Source organism: Penicilliopsis zonata (assembly GCF_001890105.1).
Source record: "Penicilliopsis zonata CBS 506.65 unplaced genomic scaffold ASPZOscaffold_28, whole genome shotgun sequence".
Lineage (NCBI taxonomy): Eukaryota > Fungi > Ascomycota > Eurotiomycetes > Eurotiales > Aspergillaceae > Penicilliopsis > Penicilliopsis zonata.
In genome coordinates, this window is record NW_019208934.1 from 74,499 (window position 1) to 90,057 (window position 15,559).

Consider the following 15,559-nt stretch of genomic DNA (forward strand, 5'->3'; position numbering starts at 1 on the left):
TACTGTTAGTATATAGGTACTAGGTAGCTATACATGATTACTCTATTAGATAGGAAGACATGGTCTGATATCCGGCTAATGTACCCTGCATCAGATTGCTCAGATTTCCCGTCGGGATATATGGAAATACGGCTTACCAGGATTAGCCGGACCTTTGTTACTCACGTAGTACATGTATATTGCTTCCAAGTGAATGATGATGCTACTGCTGGCAATGCTGCCCCGTAATCCGCTTCATATCTGCCTCAATATACTCCCACACCTTCGTCGCCGTCCCGTCCGCCCGGAATCCAGCCAGCAGCCGCTCCACCTTAGCCGGAGAGGCCTCTCCCTTGTTGTCGACGGTGTACATTCCACTTCCAGCTTTGCCGTCACTGCCGCGACAGGGAGAGCTGTTCTCTGGGTAAACTACTCCTGCCCCCTTCCCCGCTCCCTGAGAGGGTGGATAGACGGCGCTCGTGGCCAGAAAGACGTGTCGCTCTCCACACTCGGCCGCGGGGGTTGCGACAAACGGCATCAGCAGATTAAACACCGCGATGAGCAGGCCGTTGCTTTCGGCATCCCGAGTGATGCCCCCGCGCACCACGCCGGGCACGGTATGCACGAAGCTCACGTCGGGGGCCCGGCGACAGGCTTCCTCCAGCAGCAGGGTCTGGATCGAGGCCATCTGGTCGCGCGACTTGTACAGCGCGAACCCGAGCGCAGGCATGTTGGTCATGTCGATGGGGCCCTCGCAGCTCGCAGCCAGCACGCTGACCACACGTCGCAGCGAGCGTGCTTTCTGTAGAAGCGGGAGCAGGTTCAATATAAACCGCAGTCGGGAGTGGGTTGCCGTTGCAAAGGCGAGGGGGAGGCCTTCCGCAGTGACTGCAGTTCGTTAGTATTGAGTATATACTTGTATATACTTGTAGATACAATACGCACTCCTACTATATGCCATTGTCCCCTGCGTCTCGACCAGCAGGTTGATGGCGCTCTCCTTCTCCCTGATCTCACGACAGACCTCGTCCACCGTCGCCAGGAGACTCACATCCCCCGGGAGGAAGGTGAAGCAACCCGCCGGGTTCGTCTGCTGGCATTCTGCGATGATCCGGTCTGCTGCCTCCTGCGACCGACCAACGATGTATACCCGTGGCGAGACGGCATACCGCGCAAAGGCCTTGACGGTGTACTCGCCCACGCCGCTGGTGCCGCCGACAAAGACGGCGACCAGACCGGGAGGGAGGGTGGCGATGCGTTGATTTGACGCAATGACTTGAGAGAGGGAGACCATTGTGGATTGATCTTGTGATAGGAAGGTGAGAAATACTCCTGATGATTTTATACTCCTTTTATCATAACGAATGGATCCGTCTCGTATCGCTCTTTTGGGTTAGTGACGGACATACCGGAGATAGCACATTGTCCAACAATAGAACAATAGAGCTGAATAGAACTTTCTATTCCATCTCCACTGCCATGGCGTCCCTCGATGACTTGACAAACACGTTTGTTCTCTCGACCGCCGGTCCGGACGCTGTCCTGCACGAGGTCCCCAAGGCGATCAGCGCCGATGTGGCGCGTCAACGGCGAGCCCATCGCAAGTCCCGAACAGGCTGTGAGAATTGCAAGAGACGGCGCGTGCGAGTAAGCTGGAACACTACGATGTACATTTATGATATTGATCTTTTAGTGCAGCAGAGAGACGCCGTGTGCCGGCTGTACGCGACGGGGAGAAGCATGCGATCGTATGGGTATCGCTGCCCCCGGACAGAGACCGACAGACGCCGTGGTCAATCTACTCCATATGAAGCTATTCCATCACTTCCAGACGTCGACCTGCCAGACGCTCATGTTCCCTGCCGAGGCCTGGCGCCCTGTGCTGCAGCTGAGTCTCGAGTTCGAGTTCCTGATGAATGCCCTCCTCTGCGTCGCGGCGCGTCATCTCGCCTTTCTCAGCCCGCAAGATGCCTCGTATCCTGCCGCGGCGGCCAGCCATCTGTGCCGGGCGTTGTCGCTGTTCCGCTGGGAGCTGGCGACCCGAGCGACGATGATCAACACCGACGCCTTCATCGCGACCTCTGCCCTCCTCCAGATCGAGGTCTGGACATCGACTGACTTCCTCACCGGCAGGGAGTTTGATCCCTCGCGCGACCGCATCTTCTCCTTCTGCTCGAGTATGAAGCAGGTCTTCCTGGCCAATGGCCCCATTCTGACTCGCCAGCCCTCTCTCCTGCTGCCGCTGCTGGCGGTCAATCCGGCGGACGTGCTCGTGGCATCTGCAAAGATCAGCAACGAGACTCTGGATCGGTTCCAGGATTTCTTTGCCTACCGCCGTCCCCTCGAGAGACAAGACAAGATTCATCTCCCGTTGGACGTTCCCTTCGCTTCTACCCAGCATACAGGCCTGGCTGTGTCTGATCTGTTCGCCGGGGATAAATACAGCCCAGACATCCCCGATGGATATTCTCCCGCTGTCGCCCGGCTGTGTCTCGTCCTCTCCTTTCTGCCTGAAGCGCAGCCCCCGGACTCGATCGACGTGAACTCGTCTCTTCTCTTCCCTCTGGCGCGGTATATCTTGTCCTTCCCCGTGCAGTGCCATGGTCCGTTTGTCGCGTTGTTCGAGCAGCGCGATCCGCACGTCCTCCTCCTGCTCTACCACTTCTACCGTGCCGTGCGGATTCTCCTGTCGCCGACTGCGTACTGGTGGGCGCAGGAACGGGCGTTCATTGCCGAGAGAGGGTTGATGGAGTGGTGGAGAAGAAGTGAAGAAGTGGTGAGCAAGTAGCAAGATAGATATATCATGGAAGATTAATGATATCCATTTGATACTATAAAGCCTTGCGCATAAACACCGCCGAGAGAAGAACCTCCCCCCCCTCCAGCGTCTCTGTTCGATATCGCGGCTCCTCCTTCCAGCCAACGTATCCCATACTCTCATACCACTCCTGCGAGCTGAACGCCGGCCGGTCCAGCACAACCTTCTCCCAGACGCCCACCCCGTCCGGCCCCTCGTCGTAGATGTACCGTTTGCTCAGCGTCGTAAGGGCCAGCGTCCCACACGCCGGATGGCCGTACCTCTCTGATCGTGCCATCTCCTCCAGGAGGGTCATTACACGGCGCCCAAGCCTATTCCCGCGGTGTTGCTCCAGGATGAAGAAGGCCTGCACGGTCAACACGCTTTTATCGGCGCGTGCGAGCTCTTCGTCGGGGGGATCCGTGTAGGCGTCGAGCGAGACATGGCCGGCTTTGATCGTGTTTCTTGTAGTTTTTGAATCGCCCTCGCTGTCCTCTTCATCGATGAGAATCCAGAACAGCTGTTTCAACCCCTCGGCTTGCTTCTGTTGCCATTTCTGCAGGGCTGTTGTCTCGTAGGCCCAGCCGCAGAGGACTCGTTGACGCTGCAGCTCATGGAACTCGGCGTCTTTGCCCAGATCGACGGGGGAGAGAGTCATTGAAGACATTGATACGAAGAATAGAGGATTGGAATGTAATGAATCATAATGATTGATATATAATGATTGATGAGTCATACCAATTAGTATCGTACCATTCGTAAGCATTTCTTGCCTGAGGCATCAATATTTAATGCCTGAGGCTAACGTATAACTTGATACTAAGACTACTGAGAATACTGAGAATACATCGTATATCTACGGATTCTCCGTCGCCCTGGCTTTCTCCAGCTGCTGGCGCTCGCCCTCAAACTCGTCGACCTGGACCGACTTGAACTGGCGCGCAGGGATCTTCATCTCGAAGCGCTTGTCGATTTCGGCAAACGTCATGCCTGTGGGATCCGGCAGACGGAAATAGATCCAGACCACGCAGAGGGCATCGAAGCCCGCCCAGAAAAAGGCCGTCTTGCCGCCCCAGTTCCAGGCCGTGGGGTCTAAAGCATTAGCATGGGTTCGGCATCTTTGAGAGTGAGACTCTTACTTAGCATGTACGGGGTGAGAACACCGAGGATCAACCCCTCGACGTTGTACACTGCTCGCCCGATGTTCAGCGCCTTGACCATGAGACGGCGCGAGGAGAGTTCCGTAACGAGGGAAAACGCGATGGTTCCAACCTGCATGATTAGAAAAATGCCAACGCACGGGAAGGAGAAGGAAATACGCTGAATTGATAGCCGACATTCCAGGCAAGGAGCATCGCCCCGACAGCCCACGAGCCGGCTTTGGCGTCGTCCAACGAGACACAGCCGATGATGATGAGAGCGATGCCCATAAAGACACATCCCCACAGATACATACCCCGGCGGCTGATCCCCAGCATCAGCAGGCCCCAGACGGCGAACGTGCCCGCCGTGTTGATCGCGTACTGGCCCATCGACAGATCGTACGAGTCGCTGTCTGGCAGGCCGGCCTGCTCGAAGAAATACGTCGAGTACGACATGAAGGCCGAGCCACACATGTTCTGCACCGTCCAGACCATGCACACAATCTCGGTGCGGCGCAGTTCGATGCCTCGGAAGCAGTCGATATACCGGGAGCCGGTTCGTTCCTGTATAGTAAGTATATGTCAAATGTGAGTAACGGGTGGATAGAAGAATTACCTCCCGCTCAAGTTCATCCGTATGGATCATCATCTGGATGGTATTGTCGATGTTGAACCCCTCGACAGACGAGGCATCAGTCAAGCGCTGCAGTGACTGTTTCGCACGCTCGTAATGGCCGTGGCGGACGAGCCACCAGGGGGATTCGGGGGCGAGCAGCGTGATAATCAGCAGAGGGATGGGCCAGACCCACTGTATAATTAATATCAATCAACATCAGGAAGACATTGCATGGATCAATAAGGTAGAGTATACCTGAACGGCGAATGGAATGCGCCACCCCCATTGATCTGTTCGATATAGAAGAGCTCGCAGCACGCCGCAGGAAAGAAGCTGTCCGATGCCCCAGCAGGCATTCACCTATGACTGTTAATAGTTCCGTAGATGCATGATTAAATAGACAAAACTTGCCCAGGTGGTTAGATACGCCCGCAGGGCCACAGGGGCAACTTCGCAGGCATACGAGGTCGTCAGCGTTTGGAAGACTGCCATTCATAAGTATAAATAGCGATATGATGACGACGCATGTTGCTTACTCCCCCATGGAATACCGCAGAGGATCTCCGCAGCGAGGAGCATCTCCAGGTTGGTGGCGAAGAAGAAGAGGAAGATGAAGCCCATGGTGGCGATGAGGGCGCCGCTCATCACTATCCTATATCCGTATCGCTCGGCGGCCCACTGTATGTATTAAATATAATGAAACATAAGATAGGAGAAGACACAAGATAGTAGATATATGTACCCCGTTAAACTATTGTAAATAGACGTTAAATTAGCCATGTATCCAGGTAGGTAAAGATCATACCATCAATCCAATAATCTGGCCAACACTGCCACTGTTCCCTAGACTCGCTTGCCAGTGGGCCGGAATCTCGTAGTCGCCGGCTGCATCTTTGACACCGAACCGCTTCGTGAAATTGGGATATGCATCTGATTGAAAGGATTAAAAATGGAAAAATCATCATGAATAATAAAGGAAAGGACCAGGAAATACAAAAGGAGCCCATTAAAATGACATCGTAGCCTGTATTGTTAGATATGTCTATGCTGCTAGGATGGATCAGAAGGTACCCTCCATCACAACGGCAAACGAGATCAGGATACTCCACAGCGAGGCCTTGGGGTACAGCTTCAAGGCCTGCCAGAGAGACATCTTGACCTCTGCCTCTGTGCTCTGCTGCGCGGCGAACAGCCTCTCCTCCAGCTGCGTCGCCGTGTCCTTGTCCTTCTCTTGCGCCATGGTGGGAATAGATAGAATGAACAAACAGGAGGGAAGAGAGGAGTGGAATCGGTATGCTGAATAGGAAGAGGAGCTATATTATACTAATTCTACCCCGGTTTCCCCGCGTTCCCGCCGTTACATCTCGCCGTTACATCGTGGATAAGGCTATCGTAGCTTATCTGTTATCTTGCATACCTATCTAGAGTATTGAAGCATCCAATAGCTCCTCAAGTATAATGTCTTGTGATATCTAGTTTTAATTATGCTATAGCCAGGGTAGCCAAGTGTCATACGATCAGACTAGGCCAGGTATAGTGGAACTAAATTTTCTGGCTTCAAGGAGTGGATCGGTGGGCAAGACCCTGAACTAGGAATATGCTATGATCGCTTGCTATAGCTAATAGTCAGGAAGAGGCTGAAAATTAGTCATGGATATCCAATGTTAATTACCCCTGCGCACAGTCAAAGGATCAAGTCTGTGGGTCAGACACGAGGCGTCGGTCGAAATGGAAGAAAAGTGCTCAGGCCTCTAGGATGAGGAAGGGTGAAAAGAAGAGAAGAGAAGGGAGGAAGGGAATATATAAGAATAGAGGATATAAGTAAGAGTGTAGAGATGAATAAGGGATAAGAAGATTAATTAGAATAATCACAATAAGTCTCTCCTCAGGTAAACAATTTGACATGTGGTACAAGGTTTGAGGGTCCACGGTCCACGAGGAACCATTGAAGGTTGTGCTCAAAGTTTAATGAAAACAACAACCCTATATAATAGAATCAACATTTCTTCCTATCTGTTCTTCCTGAGCGACTTCAACCATGGCCACTCCGGTCTTTACTGCTCCAGCAGGGCAGACGTCCAACTTTGTCGACCCGCCAACCAACGGGACCCGGTTCATTGCCGTCAATGGCGCTTTTCTCTTCCTCTCCGTGCTTATGGTGTCCATGCGAACATGGACGAGGTTGTTTATTGTCCATAGTTTTGGAATAGATGATTGTAAGAACCTACAAGAGCGATATAGACGACGCTAACCTACAGACATTATGGTTATTGCTCTAGTAAGATAGATAATATACATGATACATGCATATACATGCATATACATGCATATACTATAGTATTATACTATAGAATCTATATTAACTTAAATAGATCCTCTCCGCCGTCTTGTCGGCCGTCACGCTGGAGATGCTCAAATGGGGCCTGGGCCGACACATGTGGGATGTGCCTTTTGACTGGTACACGCCGACATACCTGAAGCTGGACGTCATCTCAGCAACCATCTACTGCGCCGCCACGGGCTGCGTCAAGGTCTCCGTCCTGCTCTTCTACCTGCGCATCTTTCCCAGCCGCAAGTTCCACCTGGCCGTCTGGGTCATCATCTTCATCGCAACGGGATACAACGTCGCCTCCGTGTTTGTGAATCTCCTCGGCTGTCACCCTGTTTCAGCTGTGTGGGATCTCTCCATCCGCACTGCCACTTGTATCAACCGTTCGGCGTTTTACTTTGCCAACGCCGGCCTGGGGATCTTCACCGACTTTGCCACGGTTCTGGTTCCAGTGTATGCATCTATCCTTGCAATACTCTTACTGACATCACCTTACTGACAATACTCTTTTAGTCCCTGGCTTCGTCGACTACAAGTTCCCCTCCGCCAGAAAGTGGCGATCGGGTGTATCCTCACCATGGGATGTTTGTACGTCATTTTCTATACCACCCTTTATCATGTTATACTGACTGCTCAGTGTCGGAATCGTCAGTTGTATTCGGTTAGCAACGCTCTTCGTACTCGAAAACACATCCGATCTGACCTGGACCACCGTCAACCCTCTGCTATGGTCCGTGATCGAACTGAATCTCGGCATTGCCGGCGGCTGCATGACGGCCCTCCGTCCGTTTGTGCGCCAGTACTTCCCCCGCCTCCTGGGTTTGACGTCGCGCGGCCAGAAGGATTACTCCAACTCTCGCTCACGATCGCGGTCTCACTCGCATCCTTTGCAGTCGTTGCCGAGCGCCTCGCGGCCGGATTTCACCGGCAACAAGACGCAGTACAGCACCACCCTACACGCGGGCGATAACTCGAGCGAAGAACATATCCTCTCTGGTCCGTCCTCGGGGGTGCTAAAGGGGATCGTTCGGACAGTCGAGTTTGATGTCAAGAATGACGAATAGAAGAGATGTAGAATAGAAATACTGTATAGTATTACTAAGTTAGTATAAGCACTAGTTAGAATAGGATAGGGCTGTGACACTAATTATACGTGTGACACCAACGTCTCTAGGGACTCCTAGACACGTGTCAGTTCAAGACCGACAAACTCAAATAGACTAGTTACTCCCATGTACTCCGTAGTACAGTAATCGACCCCTTTCCCGTCTCCTTATTCTAGTGATCGACGGGCTGGAATCCCGAAGGATAAATCGTGGGCCGTGAACTGTGATCAGCAGGAGAATGAGGTTGAAAATCCCAATCGTCATGTCTATACTACATAGAGTATATTTAAGTCTACAGAGTACTACTACAGAGTACTCACCAAAGCCATTCAGGAGTCTTGTGGCACTGGATTCAGGAGTATCAGGGAAAGGGTATGAATCAGGGGTAATCAGGGACTACCGGGGAGTAGGTAGACTAGTATGTAATGGAATAGTATCAGGCAGTAAGATCAGATGGAATCCATCCAATAATATACAATTGCCCATGAGAAAAAAATAACGCACGAGACGCGGGGAGAAGTGGGAGAACGTGGAGAGAGGGAGAGGGAGAGGGTGGAGAAGTGGGAGGTGGATTCTTACAGGGTAAGCAGCCCCACCAATCAGAAAAGTATACGTTGATGATTGGCTGTCTGCCCCCCATCGCCTGCAGGTGACGCTCCTAGCGCTGCCCCGCCAAGACGCCAGCCTGTCCAACCAGATCAGGTGAATCCGGGGCCTCGGACCCCAGGCCTGTCTCGGTAAGCAAACGATTGGCCAGGTGTTTCGGGAGACATACTCCATGAGTCCATATTGACTGTGCTACATACAGACGGAGTCAGCTACCCATGGGGACTTCGTATCAGGCCCGGGGTTAGGGTTTATCTCAGCGTCAGCCTTGATAATATTTCCCACCTTCTGCTCCCACTTCACTGCCTCTTCTTTACTGTCTCCTCCTTCTTTCTCCCCCCCCTCTCCACTCCATGTCGAGATCTGGCTCTAGATGACTCCATATGGGATAAGAGGGTACGGCGCGACGGTGGTGGTGGTCGCGTGGGTGGAATTTGCCGTCTGCCTGGTTCTGCTGGTGGCGCGCATCTACACCACCTGGTCGATTACGCGGCGAGCCATGCTGGATCTCTACTTTGCCATCTTTACCTTTGTACGACACTACCGATCTCATCTACTCTCTTGATACTGATTTCCCTAGGTAGCGGCTACGCTCTCCGTGTGTCTGTTCACAGTGGCAGCCCTGTACGGTCTCGGCCAGCAAGAAACCCTCCTCACCTCGGACCAACGAGCAACATCGATGAAATGGGCGTGGGCAAGCACGATCGTCAGTCTGTTCGCCATCTCGAGCGGCAAGTTCGCGATCGTCGCCTTTCTACACCAACTCCACGGGCCCCAGGACCGCGGCAAGATTGTGTTTCTGTGGACGCTGGCGGGGAGTAACTTTGTGGCCAATATCATTGCTGTCGGGACCATTCTGGGCTCGTGTGTCCCTCCGGCGAAGCTGTGGGATCCAACGCTCCAGGGGGGGTGTCACGGCATGGCTCGCAACCAGAACTATGCCTTTTTCCAAGGAAGTGCGTTTTTTTTTTTTGCTTTCTGGTTTTATAATACGAAGCTGAACTTATTATATGAATATAGCTAATTTACAGGCTGGTCTGCCTTTGTCGATCTCGCGCTGGCTGTCTACCCCGTCATCTTCTTCTACCACGTCCAGCTGCAACGGATGGTCAAAGTTGCTTTGTGTGTGTTGATGGGACTCGGAGTGATGTATGTCCTTCTTCCTTCTTCCGATGGTCGATCACAGGCTAATTTATAGTGCCGCTGGCTGTGCAATTGTCAAAACCGTCCAACTCTCTGCCCTGTCGGATACAGAGAACATAACCTGTATGCCCTCCCATCCTGCACCGAAACGAAATCATATACTAATCGGTAGACCACATTGGAAAACTGGATATTCTGACCACGACGGAGATGTGGATCATCCTCATCGTGGGCTGCGTCCCGCCCATCCGGCCGTTGATCGTGAAGGTGCTCAAGAAACTCGGTTCCACCATCCAGTCCTACTCGGGCACATACACCATCAACAACAACACGACCAAACCCAATGCCACAGAGCTGCAGAGCTTCCATGTTTCCACGACGACGACAACGCACAACAGACGTCTGCACGAAGGCACCGGCCGCCACAAAACGCGGAACGACAGCGAAGAAGACATCCTTATGGCCACGAATGGGATTATGAAAGTCACGGATATCAATGTGACTTATTATACGGCCAACGGCGCCGAAGAGCATATCGAGTCGGGATCGGCAACAATACACTCGGACAGGAGTTGATGTGCATTATAATGTATAGATATTTCATGTATATATATTTTTAACTATACTTTCCACTTGTTCTCATTAGGGAGATTGTTAATCAGTGATCGACATCACGTACCAAGTATTTGATATATAATAGCCCACGTATACTAGATCACCTATACTCCGTACAGAGTATTACGCAGTACTCAATATAAAATCCTAACTAGAACTGCTCTCTACTTAGAATTCTGCCTAAGGCGTTAACATCACGTGATATAACCATGGCTGAAATTTCATGAAATTTCAATGAAATTTCAGTCGCGAAAATTTAACTGTGCATAGTCACACACCATTATAAGAGTCATATGAATTACTTAGATCTAGAATACTAATAGTAATAAGCATATCAGTACCTTTATAATATAATGGTATTTCATGAAATTCCTCACTGAAATAGCTTTTCATCGAAGCAGGAAATTTCATGAAATTTCATCTGAAATTTCAAGCCCCACATGCCCCAGGCATAGAAAGTTAAGCCTGAGGCATCAACATCCATGTGACACCAGAATCATTACTAATTAAGTTTGAGCATAATCTGGATTTGGCGGAGCCCACGGCCCGCACTGCATGGGCCACCTTTTGATTGGTGCCGTGTACTCCGTATACTGTGTAGACCAAGTAGGTGTAGTTACGGAAGAAAAGTACCATCTCTCCACTTCACTAAGAATTAAAATAATTATGTAGTTTAGTACTCTGCTGTCTTGGTTTCATCCTGGTCAATGATAGGTTGCTCATGGCGCTGTTGTAACACCAGTTGGCGCGCGGGTAGTGAAAAGCTCCAATTGGCTGCAGCAGCTGAGTACGAGTCAGTGTATCGGTCCTACTGAAACCCTCCGTAAGCCATCCCTTTATACTTGCCTGCTCCTCCTTTTCTCTCTTCATTTTTTCTCTTTTTCGTTCTTACACCTCTTCCTGGCGCCATGACTACCGCCATCCCTCTCACGACAACCTTCACGCCCCCCGCGGCCTGCACGACCGACATACATTTCATCGAATATGTCGACGGCAACAACTTTTTCTCTGCAGTCTCCACCACCGCCGAGATCCTCTATTATATGAGTCTCGGGCCGGAGGATTGGAGCTCCTGTTTTCCCTCGGGATATGCAACATCATCCTATTTTTCGCCGGGGATTTGTCCGTCGGGGTACACCCAGGACGGATTCTCATACATCACCCTCGACGGGAATGTAGAAACGCGAGCGACATGCTGTCCGGAGTAAGTCCACAAATACCATTTAAATACGCATCTCTATATCGCTCTATACTTATTCCGGCGTCTTAGAGGGTATAATGCCCAGACAGGAACAGACTGGCCATGGTACAGCACTAATCCGTGTACCTCGTCGAATCCCTCCTCCAATCAAGTCGTCACCTTTACCTACGGCAGCACACTTTCCTCGCAGACTGGGACGTATGGAGTCAACGCCAAGGGTATTTCCATTCGCTATCAGGCGTTTAATTTTGCAAGCAGCACAACAACGGCCACGGCAACTGCCACAGGAGCAGGAACAGCAACAGCGACAGGAACATCAAGTACAGGAATACAGACCAGTACAATAACCGGTACAACAACGAGTGGAAGGACTGGGGCAATAGGGACGATAGGGACAGTCAGCAGTGCAAGTACGGGCCTCTCGACCGGAGCAAAAGTCGGGATCGGCGTCGGGGCTGGGGTCGGAGCCCTCTTATTGCTTACTGTCGCTTACCTGATCTATCTGGTCCGAAAGAGAAATAAACAGCTTCAAAATCCGCAACCGCAACCGTCACAGTCACAGCCGCAACCGCCCTACTACCAGCCCCCGTCTGAGATGGAAGAGACGCAGTTCAAGGGGCATCTTATGCAGGATCATTATGGTCCTGTCGAGATGAGCGCGGACCGGTGATAGAATATCCAACTGTGTAATGCTGCATATATCTCAATAGAATATTCTATAAGTCAATTGCTTATGGAGCACTAATAGTATGAACCATATAGAAATATACTGTCTACTGCACCATGGTTTTCTAGAACAATATTAAACAATACTATAGATTCAGTGTCTTTTGCTACACTCTGGAGTTCTCCAGACACGTCGCCGAATTACCCGGAACTGGGGAGATAACGATGTGGAGTTAATCATGGGAGGTGCCTGATAGTTAGTGCCTAATTTAATGGTACCCGATTCGCCTATCTTTACTTGAATCGGTTGCTCAGGGCCCTGTTTAAAATCAGGGATACATCGGGGGAACCCCGAAGGATACGAAATATATGCAGGAACTAATGCAAGCCAGTGTGGAAGAGACCAGCAATATCAATAATATAAATTGAGGTGATCGCATGAGGATTTTAGCTTGAATAAGGTTATTCCTGCTGACTGCAGTATAACCTTATTAACATAGCATTCTTTAATAATGATGACGTGCTCATATTAACTTCTTATCCCATGTATTATACTGCTGCCAGAACTGCACGCCAAGAAGAACAGAAGGTAGCTGGAGCGCTATTTCATACTATCAACCTAGTATGGGCTAGTGTACTCATTTCACCTGGGGCGGAATCTCCTTATTGGTCATGGTCTCCGTGTTCTGTGATAGTTGCATGTTGTAGATAATAGGGAAACAACTGCTACCAGCAGAGTATTCGACTAAAGACCGTAGAAAGAATCCACCATACTGGCGGGGTTTGTCTAGGATTAGCCCGCTGTACGAGGTCACCTGCCAGCCACTACTCAGGGATGAAGAGATAGTATCTACGCTACCAGGCCGTTCTTCCAAGTCGGTGGTGTGATCGTAGCCTTTGGTATTGAGTTTGCTATCGATGATCAAGGAGTGTAGGAGCCAGCGTAGACTATAAAAACGTCGTGGATGCCTCTTGTACATGACCTTTTCTACCGCCATCTCCAAGACACACAGTCAACTCAGCCAATATGCAATTCAATCTCGGTTTTCTGGCGCTTCTTTTGAGCGTTTCCTTTGTCGCTGCTAATGACTTCAAGTCCACGTGCAAGGACTACAAATACAAGAGCCATATCTTCCATGCCAAGTGCGAAGATGAAGCTGGCACATACATAGCCACCACTCTGCTTCTGGATGACTGTATTGGCAATGACGATGGATACCTAAAGGTACGCCCTGCTTTAACCTCAAGAGACTCTCATGATAATAATTCTAACTTTTTATAGTGGGAGAAAGAGTAAGATCACCGCTCCAGGTTTCATCTTCCTGCTAACTGCTTAGTGGCGATTTCACTGCATCCTGCAACTCTGGAGAGCTCATTCTTATTGACGATACTGTTTGGTTCTCGGCAAACTGTGCGAAGCCGGATGGTTCGTACAGTGTTGTTACAGAGATTGACTTGAATGCTGGGATCACCAATGACGATGGAACTTTGAAATGTGACGATTGAAATTACTGTATCTACTCTCCACTCTTATATAGTATGGGCATATAGAAGACAAATAGTGTATTCTCTAAATTTGAGACCCTACGGTATTGGTATTCCTTGCATCAGTGGAAGCATTGGGATAAGTAACGAGAGAGAATATAGTTTAAGCATACTTATATAGGTCTGTTGAGGTAGTATATGGATGCTTTATAGTAGTGTACTACAGTATAGAGTAATACACATAGTATACTATCATATATATCATATAGTATTGAGTGAAGTAAAGAATATATAGTTGGATATGCTTAATGCTAAACTAGATGGCCTCAACATGATCGGTCACCAAACAGGTAAACTCCGAGGAGCCATAGTAGATGGTATTCCCATCATCCGGCGACTCGCCCGTACTGAGCGTATCGCCATACTGCCAGAACAGATCGCCTGAAACTCCGCTTGTGTCGAGCGCTGTCCGCTGCCAGGGCGCCTCGATGGCGCACTGGTTGGCCGTGACGCCGTACTCTTCCAACAGACAGGGTTTGCCCGCTGCCACACACGCGGCGCCATGCGCTGTGATCCAACCGTCGCCCCAGGCATCGGTCTCATCCCAGCTGTCAGGGTAGAGATGGAAGGTGCCAAAGTCGATCGTGTCGATGGCCAGATTCACGGTGAAGTTCAGCCCCTCGCCGTCTGTGTACGGATAGCTGCCGTCCGAGTCGGTGGTGAGCCCGAACCCTTCGTCGCCGATGCACACCATATGCTTGGAGTCGAGCGACTTGATGTACGCGCTCGTCGTCACCACCCAGTCGGTGATCACGGAGGTGTCGCAGCCCTGGCAGCGAGGCTCGTTGGCCAGCTCCCAGGCGAAGATCGCCGACGAGTCGATGTACCGCGAGATCACGGCCGAGATGTAGTTCTGGTACGCGGCTTGGATGGCAGTATCGGTGTACCAGCCTGTCTGCGTGCCCCCGAACGCCGTCACATAAGCGGCCATTCCGCCGTAATCAGACCAGTTGTTCACAAAGTTGATGATCAGCTTCACGTCGTATGTCTCGGCGGCGGCCACCACCGCGTCCAGACGCTGCAAGCCGTCGGCGCCTGTATTGACTGTTGCCGTGCCATTGGTAAGTAATTGGTAGTAGACTGTGCCTGACGACGGGACGGTGTTGACATCGTTGAAGCCCCAGACACGGAGGATGCGCAGGCCAGATTCATTCAAGTGGTTCATCACCAGGTCAACGTCGGCATCGTCCGTCAGAAAGCCCATCCAGTAGGCGTTTGTGCCGGCGTAATAGCTTGTCTTTCCATCGATCGTGAAATTGAGGCCATTCACAGAGGGGAATGCAGTAGAAGAAGTACCAGTACCAGTAGTAGAAGTAGTACTAGTCTTAGAACTAGTAGTAGAAGAAGTAGAAGTAGAAGAAGTAGAAGTGGAAGAAGTAGAAGAGGAAGAAGAAGTGGAAGAAGTAGAAGAAGTGGAAGAAGTAGAAGAAGTGGAAGAAGAAGCGGTAGAAGCTACACACTGGCTATACCATTCATTCTGATATTGACAGACCCAGCCGGCCTCACAGGTGGTTGAGCCTGAATAGTCCTCCCCGCCGCACTGGCCATAAGGAGCAACCTGGGCCGATACAAAGAAGAAGAAGAGGAAGAATAGAAGGAACTCCATGTTTACCAGCTACAGTTAATACATAAAAAAGATGAATTGATTATTTTATATCCTACTTTCATCAGATGCTCCGTGATAGATTGATCTGCTCCGTGTTCTTTATGGAGCGGATGTAGTCATGTTTCACCCATGTCACAGGGCAGGGATCATCCTCACAATATATTAAATTGCCCAAGTGGATTTTAATTAGGGCCAAACATAGCCTGTA

At 50.6% G+C, this 15,559-nt stretch overlaps 9 protein-coding genes across 9 annotated transcripts; 5 read left to right on the forward strand and 4 right to left on the reverse strand.

The window, feature by feature from the left end:
• Positions 1 to 72: 72 nt before the first annotated feature.
• ASPZODRAFT_170125 (hypothetical protein) lies at positions 73 to 1,530 on the reverse strand. Its single transcript, XM_022726922.1, has 2 exons — positions 925 to 1,530; positions 73 to 867 (listed from the first exon to the last, which is right to left on the reverse strand). Exons 1-2 carry the CDS (start codon positions 1,271 to 1,273, stop codon positions 203 to 205), a joined length of 1,014 nt encoding a protein of 337 aa, XP_022576962.1. The 5' UTR covers positions 1,274 to 1,530; the 3' UTR covers positions 73 to 202.
• ASPZODRAFT_147290 (hypothetical protein) lies at positions 1,459 to 2,767 on the forward strand (the record flags this gene model as incomplete). Its single annotated transcript, XM_022725247.1, has 2 exons — positions 1,459 to 1,626; positions 1,673 to 2,767. 2 exons carry the CDS (start codon positions 1,459 to 1,461, stop codon positions 2,765 to 2,767), a joined length of 1,263 nt encoding a protein of 420 aa, XP_022576963.1.
• A 43-nt stretch (positions 2,768 to 2,810) lies between these two features.
• ASPZODRAFT_147291 (hypothetical protein) lies at positions 2,811 to 3,443 on the reverse strand (the record flags this gene model as incomplete). Its single annotated transcript, XM_022725248.1, has 1 exon — positions 2,811 to 3,443. The coding sequence occupies one exon, from the start codon at positions 3,441 to 3,443 to the stop codon at positions 2,811 to 2,813; it is 633 nt and encodes a 210-aa protein (XP_022576964.1).
• A 63-nt stretch (positions 3,444 to 3,506) lies between these two features.
• On the reverse strand, positions 3,507 to 5,803 carry ASPZODRAFT_137267 (hypothetical protein). The gene is made up of 11 exons (XM_022724264.1): positions 5,606 to 5,803; positions 5,529 to 5,558; positions 5,340 to 5,464; positions 5,300 to 5,306; positions 5,071 to 5,214; positions 4,946 to 5,019; positions 4,790 to 4,894; positions 4,535 to 4,726; positions 4,096 to 4,482; positions 3,916 to 4,048; positions 3,507 to 3,868 (listed from the first exon to the last, which is right to left on the reverse strand). The coding sequence occupies exons 1-11, from the start codon at positions 5,772 to 5,774 to the stop codon at positions 3,633 to 3,635; spliced, it is 1,602 nt and encodes a 533-aa protein (XP_022576965.1). The 5' UTR covers positions 5,775 to 5,803; the 3' UTR covers positions 3,507 to 3,632.
• A 769-nt stretch (positions 5,804 to 6,572) lies between these two features.
• On the forward strand, positions 6,573 to 7,927 carry ASPZODRAFT_76724 (hypothetical protein; the record flags this gene model as incomplete). The annotated part of the gene is made up of 5 exons (XM_022730120.1): positions 6,573 to 6,750; positions 6,793 to 6,812; positions 6,907 to 7,316; positions 7,377 to 7,451; positions 7,501 to 7,927. The coding sequence occupies 5 exons, from the start codon at positions 6,573 to 6,575 to the stop codon at positions 7,925 to 7,927; spliced, it is 1,110 nt and encodes a 369-aa protein (XP_022576966.1).
• Positions 7,928 to 8,948: 1,021 nt separating this feature from the next.
• ASPZODRAFT_76793 (hypothetical protein) lies at positions 8,949 to 10,294 on the forward strand (the record flags this gene model as incomplete). The annotated part of the gene is made up of 5 exons (XM_022730127.1): positions 8,949 to 9,107; positions 9,156 to 9,531; positions 9,607 to 9,724; positions 9,774 to 9,841; positions 9,891 to 10,294. 5 exons carry the CDS (start codon positions 8,949 to 8,951, stop codon positions 10,292 to 10,294), a joined length of 1,125 nt encoding a protein of 374 aa, XP_022576967.1.
• A 941-nt stretch (positions 10,295 to 11,235) lies between these two features.
• On the forward strand, positions 11,236 to 12,314 carry ASPZODRAFT_137270 (hypothetical protein). Its single transcript, XM_022724265.1, has 2 exons — positions 11,236 to 11,537; positions 11,604 to 12,314. The coding sequence occupies exons 1-2, from the start codon at positions 11,242 to 11,244 to the stop codon at positions 12,202 to 12,204; spliced, it is 897 nt and encodes a 298-aa protein (XP_022576968.1). The 5' UTR covers positions 11,236 to 11,241; the 3' UTR covers positions 12,205 to 12,314.
• An 897-nt stretch (positions 12,315 to 13,211) lies between these two features.
• Positions 13,212 to 13,745, forward strand: ASPZODRAFT_29189 (hypothetical protein). Its single transcript, XM_022728170.1, has 3 exons — positions 13,212 to 13,425; positions 13,483 to 13,493; positions 13,538 to 13,745. Exons 1-3 carry the CDS (start codon positions 13,228 to 13,230, stop codon positions 13,704 to 13,706), a joined length of 378 nt encoding a protein of 125 aa, XP_022576969.1. The 5' UTR covers positions 13,212 to 13,227; the 3' UTR covers positions 13,707 to 13,745.
• A 256-nt stretch (positions 13,746 to 14,001) lies between these two features.
• Positions 14,002 to 15,351, reverse strand: ASPZODRAFT_76748 (hypothetical protein; the record flags this gene model as incomplete). The annotated part of the gene is made up of 1 exon (XM_022730123.1): positions 14,002 to 15,351. The coding sequence occupies one exon, from the start codon at positions 15,349 to 15,351 to the stop codon at positions 14,002 to 14,004; it is 1,350 nt and encodes a 449-aa protein (XP_022576970.1).
• Between the last annotated feature and the right edge of the window lie 208 nt (positions 15,352 to 15,559).

Bases quoted from the DNA above. Each gene is read 5' to 3' on its own strand.
- ASPZODRAFT_170125 (XM_022726922.1), bottom strand. From the start codon at position 1,273: ATGGTCTCCCTCTCTCAAGTCATTGCGTCAAATCAACGCATCGCCACC. The intron at 868-924 runs GTGCGTATTGTA...AACGAACTGCAG, and splicing joins GACAATGGCATATAGTAGGA to TCACTGCGGAAGGCCTCCCC.
- ASPZODRAFT_29189 (XM_022728170.1), top strand. From the start codon at position 13,228: ATGCAATTCAATCTCGGTTTTCTGGCGCTTCTTTTGAGCGTTTCCTTT.
- ASPZODRAFT_137267 (XM_022724264.1), bottom strand. From the start codon at position 5,774: ATGGCGCAAGAGAAGGACAAGGACACGGCGACGCAGCTGGAGGAGAGG. The intron at 5,465-5,528 runs GTATTTCCTGGT...CCTTTCAATCAG, and splicing joins CATTTTAATGGGCTCCTTTT to ATGCATATCCCAATTTCACG. The intron at 4,483-4,534 runs GTAATTCTTCTA...CTTACTATACAG, and splicing joins CGGATGAACTTGAGCGGGAG to GAACGAACCGGCTCCCGGTA.
- ASPZODRAFT_137270 (XM_022724265.1), top strand. From the start codon at position 11,242: ATGACTACCGCCATCCCTCTCACGACAACCTTCACGCCCCCCGCGGCC. The intron at 11,538-11,603 runs GTAAGTCCACAA...CCGGCGTCTTAG, and splicing joins CGAGCGACATGCTGTCCGGA to AGGGTATAATGCCCAGACAG.